The following is a 21,980-nucleotide window of genomic DNA, read 5'->3' on the forward strand; positions in this document are numbered from 1 at the left end:
CTTTTGGATTTTGAAAAGCCTAAATTCTTAGTAGCATAGACTACCTCATACTAGCTAAGGTTATCAAAATGTTCCTTAGGAATTTTGGTCTATGTATTGACATGAGAACATAACCACCGCGGACCGCATTTAAAAAGGGTCCTGTGCATCTTTGGTTCCGATTCAGGTGTTAATTCAGGCAAAAATTCAGACCTGATTTGCACCTGAATTGGTGAACAGGGACGCACTGGACCCCCTGCTGTGAGCTGCAGCATATGTAAACCCAGCCTAAAGTAAATCTAAAGCCAAAACTTTTTTTTTTTTTTTTTTTGATAGAGTAGAGACTGATTAAAACCCCATTTGGGATATTTTTTACTATATGTGTTCAGTTAGAAGATGTCTCCTCTATAGATGTTTTGTGGCAATTCAAAATATTTGATTTTCCATTGTAGTCTCAGTGACAATTATCAGCATTATCAGAATCTCCCTAATGGAGACACAGACAGCAATAAAAGGCAAAGAGAAATTCTAACTGGAGAATGGTTTGAAGAGAAATAAAATAATCTTTATTAATGAATGAACATAAAATATGACGTGCCAAGGCATCCCAAAATATACAGGATCCAATGAGCATATTATGAACTTCTACATAAACACATGACATATAGGTTTAACAATAGATCCAGAGGCAATTTCACAGGACACATGAAACTACAGAGATAAACCCTCTGATATCTTTAACATCAGCTCCTGAAAGGTCTGCTGCTCAAAACGTATAGATTTTGTAAAAAAAAAGTAGCTATTTGGGACTTTCGGCCTTCTAAAACAAGTCTGACTACTTTCTTCCTAAAGTGGAGTCCCCCCCCCCCCCAACCCCGCAAAAACATTTAAAGTCAGCAGCTACAAATACTGTAGCTGCTGACTTTTAATATTAGGACACTTACCTGTCCAGGAATCCAGCAATGTCGGCACCCCAGCCCATGTTCAGATTGTCTCTCAGGTGCTGCTGCCACCATTCGTGGTAAGGAAAACCGGCAGTGAAGCCATTCGGAACTTCCGAGGGACCTTGCTGCAGCGGGGTCTCACGAAAGTTGGGGCGGGTACCTGTTCCCCCCTCCCCCCTGAAAGGTGCCACTTTTGGGTGGAACTCAGCTTTAAAACCTCAATGAACATAATGTTTCTGCCAACAACATGCTACTAATTAAATGTTTTTGATTGTTCTGTAAATGGTAGAAACATTGGAGTTGATTTACTGAAACTGGAGAATGCAAAATAAGGGGCAGTTGTGAATAGAAACCAATCAGCTTCCATTTTTTTTTCTCAAAGCTTAAATGAACTAACTGAAGTTAGAAGCTGATTGGCTACCATGAACAGCTGCACCAGATTTTGCACTCTCCAAATTTAGTAAATCAACCCAATTGCATGCAGAAGATTGGTATTTTGGCTCCCAAAACATCTTCAGCCTGCAATAATCTCACCATCTAATTTATTGGAGAACCATTCTAACATTTGAACAAACCAGAGCAAATAATGTCCTGGTATCTGCATGTATTATGCAGCCATATGATGTGCGTCTGTTTTTTTTTTTAAGTTTACAAAGCTAAAAACTTTTATTTTTACCTTTGGAGTAGGAGGATGGAGTAGGTAAAGATTAAAGGAAAATAACCCTTTAGGGCTGTTATTGCTGTCTACACCTTATAGATTCATACTCTCTGCTGGTACTGGTGATTAGCATGCTAGTGGAGAAAGTGATAGGACATCCAATCATTTATTCGTTTTTATAGGAACAGGAGGTCAGGGGAAATCTTCCAATGGGGAAACCTGTTCTAGTGACAGCTGTTTAAAGCGGAGTTCCACCCATTTTTAATAGGTTGGAATACATAGATCTTTGTAATCCCCTTTAAAACGGCTTTTACCAATGGAAACTTTTTTTTTTTTTTTTGCTAGTAAATACCTTAATTTCGGCTTTATTCCTCCTCTCCTCACTTCCTGGTCCGATCGGCGATGACGTCATTCGGCGATCCGCAGTGTCTGCTGGGATGTATTCTATTCCAGAAATCTCAGTAGCTGTATCTGTACTGAGCCGTGCCTGCCCCGCCTCCGCCCCGCCTCCTCTCATTCAGTTGCATTGTATGAATGTATTAAGGCCGTTCTCTGCCCCGCCTCCACCCCGCCTCCTCTCATTGAGTTGATTATATAGTGAAATAGACTATTTCACTCAGTTGTGGCTAAATAGTCTATTTCTGTATATAAGGTGGCTTTACTGCTAAAATCAGTCTGAAATTCAAGAGTTGCTTGGTTGTAAGAACATGCCTGCTGCTGCTTCGTGTTCTGTCACATTAGGAAAGCTTTTGGAGCGCATAGCGGCCATGTTAGAGCGCATGGCGCATGCGCAGTAAGTTTTCTCGTACCAACATCACTTCCGGTTGCAGAATCTGATAGGTAGCAGTATTCTGATAGAACACCAGCATCGGCCGGAGGACATCAGGGGTTCGCAGGGACAAGGTAGATTTCACTACAGGGTAATGCTGAGTGTTGCTCGGGGTTACCGCTTTTGGTACTGAGAATTAACCCTGAGCCACACTCGGGGTTACCGCCAGGGAGGTTAAAAGAGGATATTTCCCATTTTAGAGAGATCTCCTCTTACTTCCTGCTGTGTCCCTGGGACAGGAAATGGAAAAGAGATCATCCTGATGGGACACTAGACAGCAAAAACAAAAACCTGACAGACATTTCAACCATTATCCTCCTAATCCAAACTAATATCAAACATTTTAGCTTTAAAAAACTTTAAGGAGCCGATGTACCTAATAACATGGTCACTGAGTGTATAACGTGCAGGACTAGAAATCAAATCACAAAGGTTTTATAGGTAGGGCAATACCTGGAGTCAGTTCCTGTGCATCTTTGGTTCCGATTCAGGTGTTAATTCAGGCAAAAATTCAGACCTGATTTGCACCTGAATTGGTGAACAGGGACGCACTGGACCCCCTGCTGTGAGCTGCAGCATATGTAAACCCAGCCTAAAGTAAATCTAAAGCCAAAACTTTTTTTTTTTTTTTTTTTGATAGAGTAGAGACTGATTAAAACCCCATTTAGGATATTTTTTACTATATGTGTTCAGTTAGAAGATGTCTCCTCTATAGATGTTTTGTGGCAATTCAAAATATTTGATTTTCCATTGTAGTCTCAGTGACAATTATCAGCATTATCAGAATCTCCCTAATGGAGACACAGACAGCAATAAAAGGCAAAGAGAAATTCTAACTGGAGAATGGTTTGAAGAGAAATAAAATAATCTTTATTAATGAATGAACATAAAATATGACGTGCCAAGGCATCCTAAAATATACAGGATCCAATGAGCATATTATGAACTTCTACATAAACACATGACATATAGGTTTAACAATAGATCCAGAGGCAATTTCACAGGACACATGAAACTACAGAGATAAACCCTCTGATATCTTTAACATCAGCTCCTGAAAGGTCTGCTGCTCAAAACGTATAGATTTTGTAAAAAAAAAGTAGCTATTTGGGACTTTCGGCCTTCTAAAACAAGTCTGACTACTTTCTTCCTAAAGTGGAGTCCCCCCCCCCCCCCCAACCCCGCAAAAACATTTAAAGTCAGCAGCTACAAATACTGTAGCTGCTGACTTTTAATATTAGGACACTTACCTGTCCAGGAATCCAGCAATGTCGGCACCCCAGCCCATGTTCAGATTGTCTCTCAGGTGCTGCTGCCACCATTCGTGGTAAGGAAAACCGGCAGTGAAGCCATTCGGAACTTCCGAGGGACCTTGCTGCAGCGGGGTCTCACGAAAGTTGGGGCGGGTACCTGTTCCCCCCTCCCCCCTGAAAGGTGCCACTTTTGGGTGGAACTCAGCTTTAAAACCTCAATGAACATAATGTTTCTGCCAACAACATGCTACTAATTAAATGTTTTTGATTGTTCTGTAAATGGTAGAAACATTGGAGTTGATTTACTGAAACTGGAGAATGCAAAATAAGGGGCAGTTGTGAATAGAAACCAATCAGCTTCCATTTTTTTTTCTCAAAGCTTAAATGAACTAACTGAAGTTAGAAGCTGATTGGCTACCATGAACAGCTGCACCAGATTTTGCACTCTCCAAATTTAGTAAATCAACCCAATTGCATGCAGAAGATTGGTATTTTGGCTCCCAAAACATCTTCAGCCTGCAATAATCTCACCATCTAATTTATTGGAGAACCATTCTAACATTTGAACAAACCAGAGCAAATAATGTCCTGGTATCTGCATGTATTATGCAGCCATATGATGTGCGTCTGTTTTTTTTTTTAAGTTTACAAAGCTAAAAACTTTTATTTTTACCTTTGGAGTAGGAGGATGGAGTAGGTAAAGATTAAAGGAAAATAACCCTTTAGGGCTGTTATTGCTGTCTACACCTTATAGATTCATACTCTCTGCTGGTACTGGTGATTAGCATGCTAGTGGAGAAAGTGATAGGACATCCAATCATTTATTCGTTTTTATAGGAACAGGAGGTCAGGGGAAATCTTCCAATGGGGAAACCTGTTCTAGTGACAGCTGTTTAAAGCGGAGTTCCACCCATTTTTAATAGGTTGGAATACATAGATCTTTGTAATCCCCTTTAAAACGGCTTTTACCAATGGAAACTTTTTTTTTTTTTTTTGCTAGTAAATACCTTAATTTCGGCTTTATTCCTCCTCTCCTCACTTCCTGGTCCGATCGGCGATGACGTCATTCGGCGATCCGCAGTGTCTGCTGGGATGTATTCTATTCCAGAAATCTCAGTAGCTGTATCTGTACTGAGCCGTGCCTGCCCCGCCTCCGCCCCGCCTCCTCTCATTCAGTTGCATTGTATGAATGTATTAAGGCCGTTCTCTGCCCCGCCTCCACCCCGCCTCCTCTCATTGAGTTGATTATATAGTGAAATAGACTATTTCACTCAGTTGTGGCTAAATAGTCTATTTCTGTATATAAGGTGGCTTTACTGCTAAAATCAGTCTGAAATTCAAGAGTTGCTTGGTTGTAAGAACATGCCTGCTGCTGCTTCGTGTTCTGTCACATTAGGAAAGCTTTTGGAGCGCATAGCGGCCATGTTAGAGCGCATGGCGCATGCGCAGTAAGTTTTCTCGTACCAACATCACTTCCGGTTGCAGAATCTGATAGGTAGCAGTATTCTGATAGAACACCAGCATCGGCCGGAGGACATCAGGGGTTCGCAGGGACAAGGTAGATTTCACTACAGGGTAATGCTGAGTGTTGCTCGGGGTTACCGCTTTTGGTACTGAGAATTAACCCTGAGCCACACTCGGGGTTACCGCCAGGGAGGTTAAAAGAGGATATTTCCCATTTTAGAGAGATCTCCTCTTACTTCCTGCTGTGTCCCTGGGACAGGAAATGGAAAAGAGATCATCCTGATGGGACACTAGACAGCAAAAACAAAAACCTGACAGACATTTCAACCATTATCCTCCTAATCCAAACTAATATCAAACATTTTAGCTTTAAAAAACTTTAAGGAGCCGATGTACCTAATAACATGGTCACTGAGTGTATAACGTGCAGGACTAGAAATCAAATCACAAAGGTTTTATAGGTAGGGCAATACCTGGAGTCAGTTTAAAAATGTTCTCATCAGTGAATTAGAGTGAAGCACTGGTAAGCACAGAAAAGTACACAGAAATGCAGGCTAGGCAACATCAAGTTCTTTATTACACACTCCTTCAGCACAAGCTTCACAAAGGTCTTTCTCATGAGGTTTGGTCCTCAGTACACGTCGGTCTCTAACTTGCCCGCCGGTATCAATATCCTCCTTATAGCAGTTTTTTCTGATTTTTAAAATAACTTTTTCCAGAATCGTTTCCACCTTTTCCTCGTTAAATGTAGGTTTTATATAGAAGTTGTTGTTACACTCTCGACATGATTGTTCAAAAAGCCGTAGCAAGACTGTGCCTCTTTTGGTTCTGCCAAGGCAGTAGTGAAAGATGAGTGTAACTCGACCAGAGTTCCAAAAATGTTGGCATCCGAAGCAAGTAAAACTAGAAAAACAAAAAATATCAAGTCAAAAAAGAGAAAATGATCTGATGCATCAAAACGCGAGATGCCTCCATCCTTAAATACAATACAATAGAAAATACATGGGTCATGGGACTTTAGATGAGGCAACACACAAAATAAGCATATTAATACTTTTATTACATGGTAGAAAAAAATCGATTTTATAGTACAATCAAATGACAGACATCAAATTATTATATATAATGAGCTAATCCACAATCAATAAATAACTATAAAAATATAATTACATATTAATCGCAGTATGGACATGAATATTATAGCATACTAAAATAATCACTTGTCAGCCTAACAATCAAAATTATTATATGGATTAGCTCATTATATATAATAATTTTGAGTGTTAGGCTGACAAGCGATTATTTTAGTAAGCTTCAAGTAATATTCATATACATACTGCGATTAATATGTAATTATATTTTTATACTTATTTATTGATTGTGAAATAGCTCAATATATATAATAATTTGATATCTGTCTTTTGATTGTACTATAAAATCTTTTTTTTCTACCATGTAATAAAAGTATTAATATGCTTATTTCGTGTGTTGCCTCATCTAAAGTTCCATGACCCATGTACAGTATTTTCTATTGTAAAACATATCAAGTAACACCAGAGATTTTTTTTTTTTTGTTGTTTTTTTTAATCATTTTGATTATATTAAAAATCATGCAGTTGGAACCCAGTAGCATCAAGATATCACAGTATTTAGCCCTCATTCACACTGAACGCGGCTTTGAAATCGTGTAACGTCATCTGAACTTGCACGGTTTCAAAGCCCCATTTCAGTCTGACTTCAGGGGTGGCTTGAAAGACATCTGTGTGGGTTCATACACAGATGTCTTTTGAAGTCGCCCCCGAAGTCGCCAAAAGTAGTGCAGGAACTACTTTTGGAAATTGGTGCGGCGCTGCAAAGTCAGCGTTGCATTGATTGGGACGGAGCCATTGCCAGCAATAGGCTGCGATTTGACCTTTCAAAACGCATGTCAAATCGCAGGGGCTTAACACAAAATTACATTGTTATTTTGTCACTGAAAGTTTTACAGCAGATATGTGCAAAGGTCTGGTTTTATGTTGGCACTTTAAATAACGGCCATGGCCGTAAGCCAGCTTTACCTTTCACCAACTTCCTTAGTTGCAGAATCTATTTGTCAAACAAAGTTTAGAGACTGTGGACTTTGAGCATTTGTAATTGTAGACTACAGAACACATGTAATTGATTATTAAATGAGCAAACATTGTAAAATAATTACATCAATATGTCAGTGCATAGTGCTGGCAACTTTATAAATTCAGCCTAACATTATTATGCTTTATCAAAAATCTGATTAAATGTAAAAAAAAATAGAGCATCAATATATCTATAATACAAGCTGACAACATGGTGCATTCAGATTCAGCAGATAGAGGACCTGGAGTGCAAGGGCAAAGGATAAATGAATAGTATTGCCCATAAACTCTATGCAGAGCATATTTTCCTAGTTATTAATTTGTTTTCCACACTGTGTGTCTGCATGGAGTTGGCCATCTTGGAAGTGGAGCAGGACTTTGCTTCCTTAAAATGATATTAAACTTTCAGCTGAATATTAAACTTAACAGCTGATTAGATTACTTACTGAGTGTGCAGCTTTTTTCCAGGTTTCCTGTTTCTGAAAGTCCGTACACACAATAAAAATATCAGAAGTAAACGTTCATACAATGAACAATCGGCCGATTTTCAGATCATTAGTATGGTGCTTTCGACAGCCAATTCCGACTTTTTGGATGCCACAAATTGGATGTGCAGGCTATAAAATTGTTATCGTAGGTGTACAGAACGTCCGATTTTCATTTGATTAGTACAGTTTTTTTCCCCAAAAAATTGTAAGAGCAAAACTACACATGCTCGGAAAAGAAAACGGAAAATTGTTATCAAATACTTACCATAATTTTCCTTTCCTGATGGACTCCATGGCAGCATGCGTTCGGGTAGCCCTGCATCCTCTCCTACCCTATAGGACCCCATTCCCATAAATCTTTGCTCCCTTTCAGCATCCGTGTTCTGTAACTAGCCTACTCAGGAATCGGGAGGGGACTCCTGCTGCCATGGAGTCCATCAGGAAAGAAAAATTAAGTTAAAATAAGTATTTGATAACAATTTTCCGTTTTCCTGACAGACTCCATGGCAGCATAAGTTCGGGAAATAACTCGCTATACACTCCTGGGTGGGAAGATGCTGAACAAAAGCTTTAATTAGTACCATCAACTGACAGCACTTGAACACCAAAATTAAAGTGGAGTTCCACCCTAAAATTATACTTACCTCCATCTTCTTGCTCCGGGTCACCTGAAAAACAAATGGATAGTCGCAATTTTTTTTTTTTTACTTACCTTGTTTAGAAGAAAATATACTTACCTTACTTTCTCTTCCTCCCCTCGGCGGCCACGGCGATTCGTCACTTCCTGGCTTGCAATGATTCCTGGGAGCTGAACGTCATCGCTCCCAGGAATCAATGCGCCTGCACCGGCCCCGACGTCAGTTCCGGTGCAGGCGCCGTCATACCTTGCTAAACAGCTTCTGGGCATGCAGGGATGACGCTGTGGAACCGGAAGTGACGGCGGGGCCGGTGCAGTGCATCGTGGGACCGAAGAAGACGGAAGAGGACGCAGAAGAGGATCGCGCTGGCTTCAAGCTGCCCACACCTGAGATGGCAGCGCTGGACAATACATTTTCAAGGTAAGTATTTCTTCGAAAAGGTAAGTGCAACCCGGGACAGATCAGAGGCTATCCATTGTGGAATGCACTAGCCCTGACTGTCCCAGAGGTATTTTTATTAAAAAAAACTTTCCCAGGGTGGAACTCCGCTTTAACCGCTTGCCGACCGCCGCAAGTAAATTTACTGCGGCGGTCAGCCAGGCAGAGTGACGGGTCTGGGGAGCGAGCGCGCGCCCGTGGAGGCGCGCTCCCGCTCCCGTGCGGTCACGGACCCCCCCCCCGCGCGTGTGACCGGCGGACCCGATGTCCGCCGGTCACTCGGCGATCGTCGGGGGGAGAGGGAGAAAGTTAGGCGGCTTGTGTAAACAAGCCACCTGTCATTCTCCTCGGTGTAAAAACACTGATCACACGGTTCTTGATCAGTGTCCTTACACCTCAAGCCACAGCCAATCACAGTAAGAATCATGCCCCTAGGGACACACACAGCCCCTCCCTCTCAAATAAAGTTAACCCCTTCACTACCAGTGTATTTTTACAGTAACAATGCATATGTATAGCACTGATTACTGTAGAAATGTCACTGGTAACCCAAAAAGTGTCAAAAATGTCAGTCAAGGGTCCGATCTGTCCGCCACAATGTCGCAGTACCGCGATAAACGCGATAACTTTTGCGCAAACCAATAAAAATACGCTTTTTGCGATTTTTTTTTACCAAACATATGTAGCATAAAACAAATTGGCCGAAAATGTTAAAAAATTTTGATTTTTACATTTTTTTGGGGGGGAATTTCATATAAAAAAAAATGTGAAAAATATTGTTATTTTTACAAAATTTACGCTCTTTTTTTGTTTATAGCGCAAAAAGTAAAAAGCGCACAGGTGATCAAATACCACCAAAAGAAAGCTCTGTTTGTGGGAAAAAAAGGACATCAAATTTGTTTAGGTACAGCGTCGCAAGACAGTGCAATTGTCCGTTAAAGTCACGCAGTGCCGAATCGCAAAATACTCCCTGGTCGTTTAGCAGCCAAATCCTCCGGGGCTTAAGTGGTTAACAGAGGATAAGGCAGCTGGTTCAACACAATAATGAGAAAGAAAAGTGTTGATAGACGACCAAGAAGCTGCCCTGCAGATCACATCAGGAGCAACATGCCTAGAGACTGCCCATGACTTGGAGATGCTTTGAGTCGAATGTGCCGTTACCGCCTCAGAGTCCTTTGCTCTGTAGGCCCACTGAATGGCCAATCTATACAGCAACCACTCTGGAAAAAGCACGCATTCCTCTTTTTTTCTTTTGAAGGAGGACGAAGAGAAAATCTGACGGACGAAAGGAGGATGTGGCTGCCAGATATTGTTTCAAGATATCACCGACATCGAGAGGATGAACCAGAGAATCTTCATCAGTCCTGAAGGTGGGAAGGACTATATCTGTGTTTTCATGAAAGACGGAGGTCACCTTGTGATTTGACACCAGCATAGGAATTAGGACCACTCTATCTTGGTAGAAGGTTAAGAAAGGCTCCTTCGATCCTAGGTTATGAAGAGATCCTCTTAGCGGAGGTAATAGCCACCAAAATGCTGTCTTGAGAGTAAGCTCCTTGACTGAAAGAGAAGCCATACCAAGAAATGAAAAGAAGTCCAAGACTAGAGGAAGGTCCCACTTGGGGAACCTTGGTTTCCTTTGTGGCCTGAGCCTAATTGCGCCCTTGAAGAACTGCTGGACTAGCTGATGCTTGGCTCATGATACTCCTGTAAATGCCGAGATGGCCGAGACTTGCACCCGGAGCGAGCTGACCAACAGAGAGAAATCTAGGCCGGACTGCAAGAACCCCAGTACCTCCTGGACCGTAGGTGCACTTACTGAACCAGACCTAGGAGCTTGATGACTTACAAATTTTGACCAAATTCTCTCATAGACCATATTGGTGCTACTCCTTCTTGCATTCATAAGTGTAGGGATCACTTCCACTGGACATCCGAGGATCTCCAACCTCACCCTCTCAAGAACCAAGCCTTGAGATGCAGGCGTGCAGGACATGGATGCAGTGTAGGGCCTTGAGACAGCAGATCTGGTCTGAGGGGCAGAGAGATTGAATCCTGGTAGCTGAGGAGAGACAACAGAGGGAACCAAGGTCTGTTGGGTCAATATGGAATTACTGCCAGGACTTCTACCACCTCCACCCTCAATCTCCGTAGGAACTGGAGAATTATTGGGACTGGCGGAAACACGTAGGCTCTTTGGAAATTCCAGCTGTCCGTAAGAGCATCTACTCCAAACGCCCGAGGATCCCAAAACCTTGCATAATATTTTTGGAGCTTCTTGTTGCGGGGGCCGCAAATAGGTCTACCTCCGGACAGAACCCCAGAGACAGAATCCAGTCGAACACTTCCTGATGGAGAGACCACTCGTTGTTGTTGAGTTTATATCTGGAAAGAAAGTCCGCTTCCACATTCAGTGTTCCTGGAACATAAGCTCCTGAGAGATTGGCCAGGTACCCCTGAGCCCAGGACATAATCGGCTCCGTCTCTTGGAGCAGTGACAGGCTGCGGGTCCCTCCCCGCCTCTTCACATACGCCGTTGTATTGTCCAACCTGAGCATTACCGAGGCTCCTTGGATCAGATGGCGGAAGGCTTGCAGTGCTTTGAAGGCAGCCCGCAGCTCCAGGACATTGGAGACTACTCCGCGGGTGGGAAAAACCCATCTGCCTTGTGCCACTTCTGACAGGCAGTGGGCTCCCCAACCGGTGCTGCTGGCATCCGAGGTTACTGTGATCCACGTAACTGGGGCTATGGAATGGCAGTTGACGAGATTCTCCCGTAGTAGCCACCAGGGAAGGCACCTCTTCATGGATGAAGTCAGATGGATGTGTTGGGACATGCTCTCTGATGCCCACTGCTGGAGGAAACCCCTCTGGAACGGCCTCAACTTCCACAAGGCCCATTTCACCATGGGGGCCATGGCCACCAGGGTTCCCACTACTCTCAGGCACTGCCGAGCAGTGAGATGAGAGGAAGCAAGAGCGAGAGCCACTCTGTCTCAGACCACCAGGATTTTTTTCCTCGGGCAGGGAGATGGTACATTTAGAAAAGAGCCCCTAGGAACACAAGAGATTGTGTGGGTACCAGGTGACTCTTCTCGAAGTTCAAGATCCAACCGAATTCTTGGAGAACTGAAATCACTTGCTCTAGATGCACAAGCAGTTGAGACCTGTCTTGAGACAGGAGAAGCAGGTCGTCCAGATAGTGGTGTCCCCTGATGCCTCTGATCCTGATAAGGGTCACTACTGCCAATAAGGTTTTGGAAAAGGTATGAGGCGATGTTAAAAGCCCGAACTGGAGACAGGTGAACTGCATATGAGCTTGTCCGATGGCGAAGCGGAGAAACTGCTGGAACTCCTTCGCCACTGGAACGTGAAAATAAGCGTCCTTCAGGTCTATTGACGCTAGCCAATCTCCTGGTTGGACTGAATGCTGGATCGTGACCAGAGACTCCATCTTGAATTTTTCCCTACGGATAGACTTTTTGAGGTACGTAAGGTCTATCATGGGCCTCCAGGTGCCTTTTTTCTTTTGAACTAAGAAGAGGGGTGAATAGATTCCCTGACCTCTTTCCGATTATGGAACTGGTATTACAGCCTCCTGGACCACCAGAGTGTCTAGATAAGAAAGAAGAATCTGTCTTTTTTCTGTCGAGGGAGGAAGAGACGTGGTGATGAACCTGGCCCTGGGAGCACTGTTGAAAACCCAGGAGTGCCCCTGAGACACCGTACTGAGGACCCAGGGATCTTGAATCGAGGCCGCCCAAACATCCCGAAAACGGAGCAAACGGGCTCCTACTGGGGATGGTCGGGCGGGCCCACTCTCAAAAAGATTTAGTGGCCTCCCGGTCCCCAGACAAAGTACCCTTGGAGCCCTTTTGGAAGGCAGACTGTCTGGACTTCCATCCTCTCCCAAAGCTATTGCCTGGTCTGTAACCATGCGCTTCCCTGGCGCGGCTTTTGTTTTGCTTCCTTGGAGGGGCCCGCTTCTGAGCACCTGCGCGTCTGTCCTGGGGGAGGAAGCCAGACCTACCACCCGTGGCCCGAGATATGGCCGCATCCAGTTTGTTCACAAAGAGGGAAGGAACCCTCAAAGGGAATCCGGCACCATGCCTGGTTTGACGCGGCATCAGCCACCCAAAACCGAAGCCAGAGGGCGCGTTTGGCGGTGACGGAGGATAACATGAGGCGAATGATGTCGATGGAAGCCTCCCACATGAACCCCGCAGCCATCCTTAGCTCTTGAATCGCTGCTGCTTCTTCTAAGACTCCTTTGAGGGTTTCATCAAGGCTATTGATCCAGACCTCCATGGCTTTTGACACTGTAGCCAGGGCTAAAGCTGGTTTGCAGGCCATGCCTGCTGTGAGATATGCCCGCTTGAGGTCAGCATTAGGGTTGAGCGAACACGGACTGTATTATTCGTGTTCGTACCGAATAACTGGATTTTTGTTACCCGAAAACTTTACTGTATATTCGAGTAAAAATCCGTGTTCGGTCATTTTATTTCCGGGTTTTGTATGCATTGGCGCGCTTTTCATGGCAGGCTTTTAACAGCCAATTAACAAGCGTTTAACTGGTGTGCCTTAAGCCATCCCAGCCATGCCTACAAATGTATTAGTGATTGGCCATCTGAAGCATGTGACCAAGTCTTTATAAGTTCGAGCCAGCGCCGCTGCGTCATTCTGCTGTGTAGTTCAGGGACAGAGCACACATCATACGTGCTGGCTGCTGATTAGGGACAGACAGACAAAAATCATTTGTGTCCGGATAGAATTGAGGGACAGGTCGGAATGTGTGTTAGGCAGGACGAGTTGTAGGGCATTTTAGGGAGAGGCTGCTGACTTTTAGGGTCAGTGTTGTACAATCGATTTTGCTGTGTGGGGGGGGGGGGGGGTTGCAGTGACCGATCTTATCAATCCTTTTAGGGAGAGGCTGGAGATAGGCAGGTGTCAGTGGTCCACATCGATTTTGCTGTGTGTGGGGTGCAGTGAACACAATCTTTTTTGCCCACTGAGGAGGAGGGAGAAAAGTATTTTTCTATCAGTCACTGTGTGCAGCGTTTTTCCTTCAGTGCTGTGCTGTGCTGACTCTGATAATACACTGCTGTGTGTGTTCACATGTGCTATTATTGAGAGATTTCAAAAGTTATACACTTTTTTCTATTCCACTATTCAATATACACCCTTGGGTTAAAAAAAATTAAATTGTGGCATAGTCTGTACTAATCTAGTTAAAAATTACAAACTTAAAAGGGGAATTTTTTTTTTTCCCTCCATAGCCTGCAGCAGAGCTGGTCCACATCGATTTTGCTGTGTGTGGGGTGCAGTGAACACAATCTTTTTTGCCCACTGAGGAGGAGGGAGAAAAGTCTTTTTCTATCAGTCACTGTGTGCAGCGTTTTTCCTTCAGTGCTGTGCTGTGCTGACTCTGATAATACACTGCTGTGTTCACATGTGCTATTATTGAGAGATTTCAAAAGTTATACACTTTTTTCTATTCCACTATTCAATATACACCCTTGGGTTAAAAAAATTAAATTGTGGCATAGTCTGTACTAATCTAGTTAAAAATTACAAACTTAAAAGGGGAATTTTTTTTTCCCTCCATAGCCTGCAGCAGAGCTGGTCCACATCGATTTTGCTGTGTGTGGGGTGCAGTGAACACAATCTTTTTTGCCCACTGAGGAGGAGGGAGAAAAGTCTTTTTCTATCAGTCACTGTGTGCAGCGTTTTTCCTTCAGTGCTGTGCTGTGCTGACTCTGATAATACACTTCTGTGTTCACATGTGCTATTATTGAGAGATTTCAAAAGTTATACACTTTTTTCTTTTCCACTATTCAATATACACCCTTGGGTTAAAAAAATTAATTTGTGGCATAGTCTGTACTAATCTAGTTAAAAATTACAAACTTAAAAGGGGAATTTTTTTTTCCCTCCATAGCCTGCAGCAGAGCTGGTCCACATCGATTTTGCTGTGTGTGGGGTGCAGTGAAAACAATCTTTTTTGCCCACTGAGGAGGAGGGAGAAAAGTCTTTTTCTATCAGTCACTGTGTGCAGCGTTTTTCCTTCAGTGCTGCTGTGCTGACTGTGATAATACACTGCTGTGTGTGTTCACATGTGCTATTATTGAGTGGTTTCAAAAATCATACACTTTTTTCTATTCCACTATTCAATATACAGCCTTGGGTTAAAAAAATTAAATTGTGGCATAGTCTGTACTAATCTAGTTAAAAATTACAAACTTAAAAGGGGAATTTTTTTTTTTCCCTCCATAGCCTGCAGCAGAGCTGAATGATATAAGACACTGCTGTTCACATGTGCTATTGATAAATCACACCAATTTTATATCATATTTTCTATTCCGCTATTCAATAAAAACCTTTGGGTATAAACAATTAAATTGCGGGATAGTCTGTGTTGGTACGTGTGAGATACACCTTTCCAATTTTTGGGTGCATCTCATACTTCCGAGGATTTGAGGGTGCTGCCTGTTCCGAACTCCTCCTACTCCTCATCCTGCCTTTGGGGGTACAAAAAATAGTAATTGGGGCCTAGTCTGGTTCTGTACGTGTGAGATACATACACTTTTTTTGATAATATTTTCTATTCCGCTATTCAATAAAAACCTTTGGGTATAAACAATTAAATTGCGGGATAGTCTGTGTTGGTACGTGTGAGATACACCTTTCCAATTTTTGGGGTGCATCTCATACTTCTGAAGATTTGAGGGTGCTGCCTGTTCCGTACTCCTCCTACTCCTCATCCTGCCTTTGGGGGTACAAAAAATAGTAATTGGGGCCTAGTCTGGTTCTGTACGTGTGAGATACATACACTTTTTTTGATAATATTTTCTATTCCGCTATTCAATAAAAACCTTTGGGTATAAACAATTAAATTGCGGGATAGACTGTGTTGGTACGTGTGAGATACACCTTTCCAATTTTTGGGGTGCATCTCATACTTCTGAGGATTTGAGGGTGCTGCCTGTTCCGAACTCCTCCTACTCCTCATCCTGCCTTTGGGGGTACAAAAAATAGTAATTGGGGCCTAGTCTGGTTCTGTACGTGTGAGATACATACACTTTTTTTGATAATATTTTCTATTCCGCTATTCAATAAAAACCTTTGGGTATAAACAATTAAATTGCGGGATAGTCTGTGTCGGTACGTGTGAGATACATGCACCTTTTGATATCATATTTTCTATTCCGCTATTTAATCAAAACCTTTGGGTATAAACAATTAAATTGCGGGATAGTCTGTGTCGGTACGTGTGAGATACACCTTTCCAATTTTTGGGGCTCATCTCATACTGCCGAGGATTTGAGGGTGCTTCAGTCTGCCTCCTGCCTGTTCCGAACTCCTCCTACTCCTCATCCTGCCTTTAGGGTACAAAAAATTGTAATCGGGGCCTAGTTTGTGTTTGTACGTGTAGATACACCGTTTTGTAAAATTTGTCCTATTCCGCTATTCAATATACACCCTGTTTGAGTGTAAAAAATTAAATTGCGGGATAGTCTGTATCGGTACATGTGAGATACACCTTTTTAAATTTGTTTGGCGCATCTCCTTCTACCGCCGAGGATTGCAGGGCGCTTCAGTTTGCTTCCTGTTCCCAACTCCTCCTACTCCTCTTCCTCATCCTGCCTTTAGGGTACAAAAAATTGTAATCGGGGCCTAGTTTGTGTTTGTACGTGTGAGATACACCGTTTTGTAAAATTTGTCCTATTCCGCTATTCAATATACACCCTGTTTGAGTGTAAAAAATTAAATTGCGGGATAGTCTGTATAGGTACATGTGAGATACACCTTTTTAAATTTGTTTGGCGCATCTCCTTCTACCGCCGAGGATTGCAGGGCGCTTCAGTTTGCCTCCTGTTCCCAACTCCTCCTACTCCTCATCCTGCCTTTAGGGTACAAAAATTGTAATCGGGGCCTAGTTTGTGTTTGTACGTGTGAGATATACCGTTTTGTAAAATTTGTCCTATTCCGCTATTCAATATACACCCTGTTTGAGTGTAAAAAATTAAATTGCGGGATAGTCTGTATCGGTACATGTGAGATACACCTTTTTAAATTTGTTTGGCGCATCTCCTTCTACCGCTGAGGATTGCAGGGCGCTTCAGTTTGCCTCCTGTTCCCAACTCCTCCTACTCCTCTTCCTCATCCTGCCTTTAGGGTACAAAAAATTGTAATCTGGGCCTAGTTTGTGTTTGTACGTGTGAGATACACCGTTTTGTAAAATTTGTCCTATTCCGCTATTCAATATACACCCTGTTTGAGTGTAAAAAATTAAATTGCGGGATAGTCTGTATTGGTACATGTGAGATACACCTTTTTAAATTTGTTTGGCACATCTCCTTCTACCGCCGAGGATTGCAGGGCGCTTCAGTTTGCCTCCTGTTCCCAACTCCTCCTACTCCTCTTCCTCATCCTGCCTTTAGGGTACAAAAAATTGTAATCGGGGCCTAGTTTGTGTTTGTACGTGTGAGATACACCGTATTATAAAATTGTTCCTATTCCACTATTCAATATACACCCTTTTGGAGTGTAAAAAATTAAATTACGGCATAGTCTGTATCGGTACGTGTGAGATACACCTTTTAAATTTGTTTGGCGCATCTCCTTCCACCGCCAAGGATTGCAGGGCGCTTCAGTTTGCCTCCTGTTCCCAACTCCTCCTACTCCTCTTCCTCATCCTCCCTGTAGGGTACAAAAAAATTTAATCGGGGCCTAGTCTGTGTTTGTACGTGTGAGATACACTGTTTTTATCCTTTTTCCTATTCCGCTATTCAATATACACCCTTTTGGGGTAAAGAACATTAAATTGCGGCATAGTTTGCATATTTGACTGTGAGATACACCCGTGCGATACTGTTGTTGTTTTGTTCCGCTATTCAATAAACACCTTTCTAGGGCAAGATCTTAAATTACAGAAATATGAGGAGACTGTCAAATAGAGGCCGTGGCCTGGGTCGTGGTGCTGCTGGTAGAGCTCCTGTTGCAGGGAGAGGACGTGGTCGATCTGTGCCAGCTACACGCACAAGTGAAACACCTTCCTCAAGTGTTAGTAGGCGACAGAACCTGCATCAGTATTTGGTAGGGTATCATACGCCTCTAGAAGTGATGATGCCAGAACACGTAGAGGCGATAGTAGATTGGTTTGCTGCTGACAGTGCCTCCAGTTCCTTCACATTGTCTCCCACCCAGTCTACTGCAGAAAGGTCAGAGTTGGCACCTGCAGCTGATGTCCAACCGTCTTTCACCTCACCCCCTTGCAAATCAGGCAAGCAGTCTGAGCCCCAAGCCATACAGCAGTCTCTTCTTCTTTTTGATGACTCTGTCAGCAGGGTTTCCCAGAGCCATCCACCTAGCCCTGCCCCAGAAGTGGAAGAGATTGAGTGCAGTGATGCCCAACCACTTATTTCTCAAGATGAGTACATGCAAGGACCATCGCAGCACGTCTCCGATGATGACGAAACGCAGGTGCCAACTGCTGCGGCGTTCAGAATTGTGGAGACCGACAAGGAGGGCAGGGGTGAAGACTGGGTGAAAGATGATGTGGAGGACGATGAGGTCCTCGACCCCACATGGAATGAAGGTCATGCAGGTGACCTGAGTAGTTTGGAGGAAGAGGCGGTGGTCGCACAGAGCCAACAGCCCAGCAGAAGAGGGAGCATGGTGCAGAAGCGGAGCGGCCGTGCCCTAGACACTACGCCTGCTACTGCCCAACGCAGCAAGGGAACGAGCGCACCAAAGCCAGCTCAAAGGAGTTCTCTAGCGTGGAAGTTCTTTAGAAAATGTGCTGATGACAGGACACGAGTGGTTTGCACCTTGTGCAATCAGAGCCTGAAGCGAGGCATAAACCTTCTCAACCTGAGCACAACCTGCATGATCAGGCATCTAAGTGCAAAGCACGAGCTGCAGTGGAGTAGACACCTTCAAAACCAAGAAAGGTCTCTGGCTCATCCTGCTTCCTCTTCTGCTGCAGTCTCGGCCGCTCCAGCCACATCTGTAGTGATACCGGCACCTGCCACCCCGCAAACAGACGATCTGTCAGCAACACCACCACCTGGGTCACCAACCATCTCCACAATGTCCCGTAGAAGCGTTCAGCTTTCCATCTCCCAAACACTTGAGAGGAAGAGGAAGTACCCCCCTACCCACCCGCGATCCCTAGCCCTGAATGCCAGCATTTCAAAATTCTTGGCCTTTGAAATGCTGTCATTCCGTCTGGTGGAGACGCACAGTTTTAAAAACCTTATGTCGGTGGCTGTCCCACAGTACGTCGTGCCCAGCCGCCACTACTTTTCCAGGCAAGCCATCCCTTCCGTGCACAACCAAGTGGGGGAAAAAATCAGGTGTGCACTGCGCAACGCCATCTGTGGCAAGGTCCACCTAACTACCGATACGTGGACCAGTAAGCACGGTCAGGGGTGTTATATCTCCCTAACGGCACACTGGGTAAATGCAGTGGCGGATGGGCCTGAGGCGGATAGCAATTTGGCGCATGTCCTTCCACCACCGAGGATTGCAGGGCGCTTCAGTTTGCCTCCTGTTCCTAACTCCTCCTACTCCGCTTCCTCATCCTCTACCGCCTCCTCATCCAGACAGCGTAACACCTTCACCACCAACTTCAGCACGGCCAGGGGTAAACGACAGCAGGCAGTTTTAAAACTTGCCTGTTTGGGGGAAAAAACCACACACCGCGCAGAAGTTGTGGAGGAGCATGGAACAGCAGACAAATGAGTGGTTGCTGCCAGCGAGCCTCAAGCCCGGCCTGGTGGTGTGCGATCACGGGCGAAATCTCATAGCAGCTCTGGGCCTAGCCGGTTTGATGCACACCCCTTGCCTGGCGCATGTGCTGAATTTGGTGGTGCAGAGGTTCCTTAAAAACTACCCCAATATGTCAGAGCTGCTGCAGAAAGTGCGGGCCGTCTGTGCGCACTTTCGGCGTTCTCACCCTGCTGCTGCTCGCCTGTCAGCGCTGCAGCGTAACTTCGGCCTTCCCGCTCACCACCTCATATGTGACGATGACGCCGTTGTCAGCTTAACTATCCCACTTCTATGCCTCCTTGAAAAAAATATTCGGGCGATGATGGAAGAGGATGTGGCACAGGATGAGGAGGAGGAGGAGGATGAAGAGGTAACATTTCCAAGGCTTTCAGGGCAGTCATTCACAAGGGGCTCCGAGGGTGGGTTCCTGCACACACAAACACCAGGGACACAATTGTCCAGCAGGGGCACAGTTCTGGAGGATGAGGAGGATGAGGAGGAGGAGCTGGAGGAGGAGATGGAACCATGTTCACAGCAGGGTGGCACCCAGGCCAGCTTATGGCCATCACTGGTGCGTGGCTGGGGGGGATACAGAGGACACAGACGATACACCTCCCACAGAGGACAGCCTTTCGTTGCCTCTGGGCAGCCTGGCACACATGAGCGATTACATGCTGCAGTGTCTCCACAACGACCGCTGAGTTGCCCACATTCTAACTTGTGCTGATTACTGGGTGGCCACGCTGCTGGATCCCCGTTACAAGGACAACGTACCGTCCTTAATTCACTCACTGCGCGAGTACAAGCGCACGCTGGTAGACGCGATGCTGCTGGCATTCCCACCTGACAGCGGGGCCACAGTGGAAGCACAAGGCCAAGGCAGACGAGGAGGAGGAGGAGGAGGAGGAAGAGGTCGCCAACGCAACCAGGGCACCGCCAGCACCTCAGAAGGCAGGGTTAGCATGGCCGAAATGTGGAAAAGCTTTGTCAGCACGCCACAACAAACAGCAGCACCAGCAGCTCATATGGAACGTCTTAGCAGGAGGCAGCATTTCACCAACATGGTGGAGCAGTATGTGTGCACACGCCTAGACGTACTGAATGACGGGTCTGCCCCCTTCAACTTCTGGGTCTCCAAGTTGGGCACATGGCCTGAGCTTGCCCTTTACGCATTGGAGGTGCTGGCGTGCCTTGCAGCCAGTGTATTATCTGAACGGGTATTTAGCACGGCTGGGGGCGTTATCACAGACAAGCGCAGCCGCCTGTCCAGAGACAATGTGGACAAGCTCACGTTCATTAAAATGAACCAGGCATGGATCCCACGGGACTTTTCCGTACCTTGTGCAGAATAGCGATGGATACCGACCTTACCCAGCCATTGTTCTATTTTTGCTCTTTCTCACTCTTTTGGGGTGTACCCTCATTTAAAATTTCTGAAAAAAAGCAGTGTTGGCTACCTCGTCCTCCTCAGGGCCAGATTAACATAGGGGCTATTGGAGCTGCAGCTCCAGGCCCCTACCTTAATATAGGCCCCGGGTTGGCCATATTCACTGTTACCGCTTCTCTGTCACTTGTAAACACAGAAGTCTGGCTTCTATGCTCGCTTCCCCAGGCAGCTCCCTCAGAACCTCCCCACACAGCACGAAGGCCGGACAAGGAGGGACAGTTGCCGATGCATGGATGTGTTTATGGGGTTCAGAGACAGCATCCCATGTTGAATTAGGCATGCATGGCTGCACCCTTCCTCCTCTGGGTGCATGCCAAGGCACGGCCCTTAAGGCCCTTCAAAATCCTCAGCACCAAGCCCATGATGCTCTTAATCCGGCCCTGGTCCTTCTCCACCGCCGCTTCCACCTACACCGCCCATAGGTGTGCGCAGCCTATTGCATTAGGGTGTGCACCCCAAAGTTTAAATACACATGCATGTGTTTGCCTACATGTACATGGCCCCGATCGATTACTCTCCCTGCTGGCAAAGAGAAATAGAGCAGAGCAGGTCCGAGGGAGATCTTTCCCATCTCCTCACTGGCAAACAGAGCGATAATGCTATGTGCCCTAGGTGATTAGGGTGTGCCCAGGTACACCCGGCACACCCTGTGCGCACGCCTTTGACACCGCCACATCCACCACCACCTCAACCTCCCTCCTACTCCATATGGGCCTCGTCCTTCCGAGATGAAGAACATTGTTTTATTTTTCAGTTTATTTTTTTTTGTTGTTTTAAGTTATTTCCCTATCCACATTTGTTTGCAGAGCACTTGCCATGCTCTTAATTACGTTTTGCTGCCATTTGCAGCACTCTAGCCCTTTCCATTGGTGTTTTAGAGCCATTTTAGTGCCTGAAGGTTCGGGTCCCCATTGACTTCAATGGGGTTCGGTGTCCGGGAAAAGTTTGGCAAAAGTCC

General features: G+C 45.0%; 1 protein-coding gene across 2 annotated transcripts in view; it reads right to left on the reverse strand.

Moving 5' to 3' along the window:
- Window positions 1-5,405: 5,405 nt before the first annotated feature.
- LOC309551762 (receptor-transporting protein 2-like) overlaps window positions 5,406-21,980 on the reverse strand; it is a 30,510-nt gene continuing 13,935 nt past the window's right edge. For both annotated transcript variants that reach the window (XM_082252455.1, XM_082252454.1), the window contains exon 3: window positions 5,406-6,030. In XM_082252455.1, coding sequence (XP_082108581.1) covers window positions 5,682-6,030 — 349 coding nt within the window. In that variant the 3' untranslated portion in view covers window positions 5,406-5,681. The remainder of the gene's footprint in view (window positions 6,031-21,980) is intronic.

The sequence above is a fragment of the Pelophylax lessonae genome (genome assembly GCF_965119305.1).
Source record: "Pelophylax lessonae genome assembly, chromosome: 3".
Taxonomy (NCBI): Eukaryota; Metazoa; Chordata; class Amphibia; order Anura; family Ranidae; genus Pelophylax; species Pelophylax lessonae.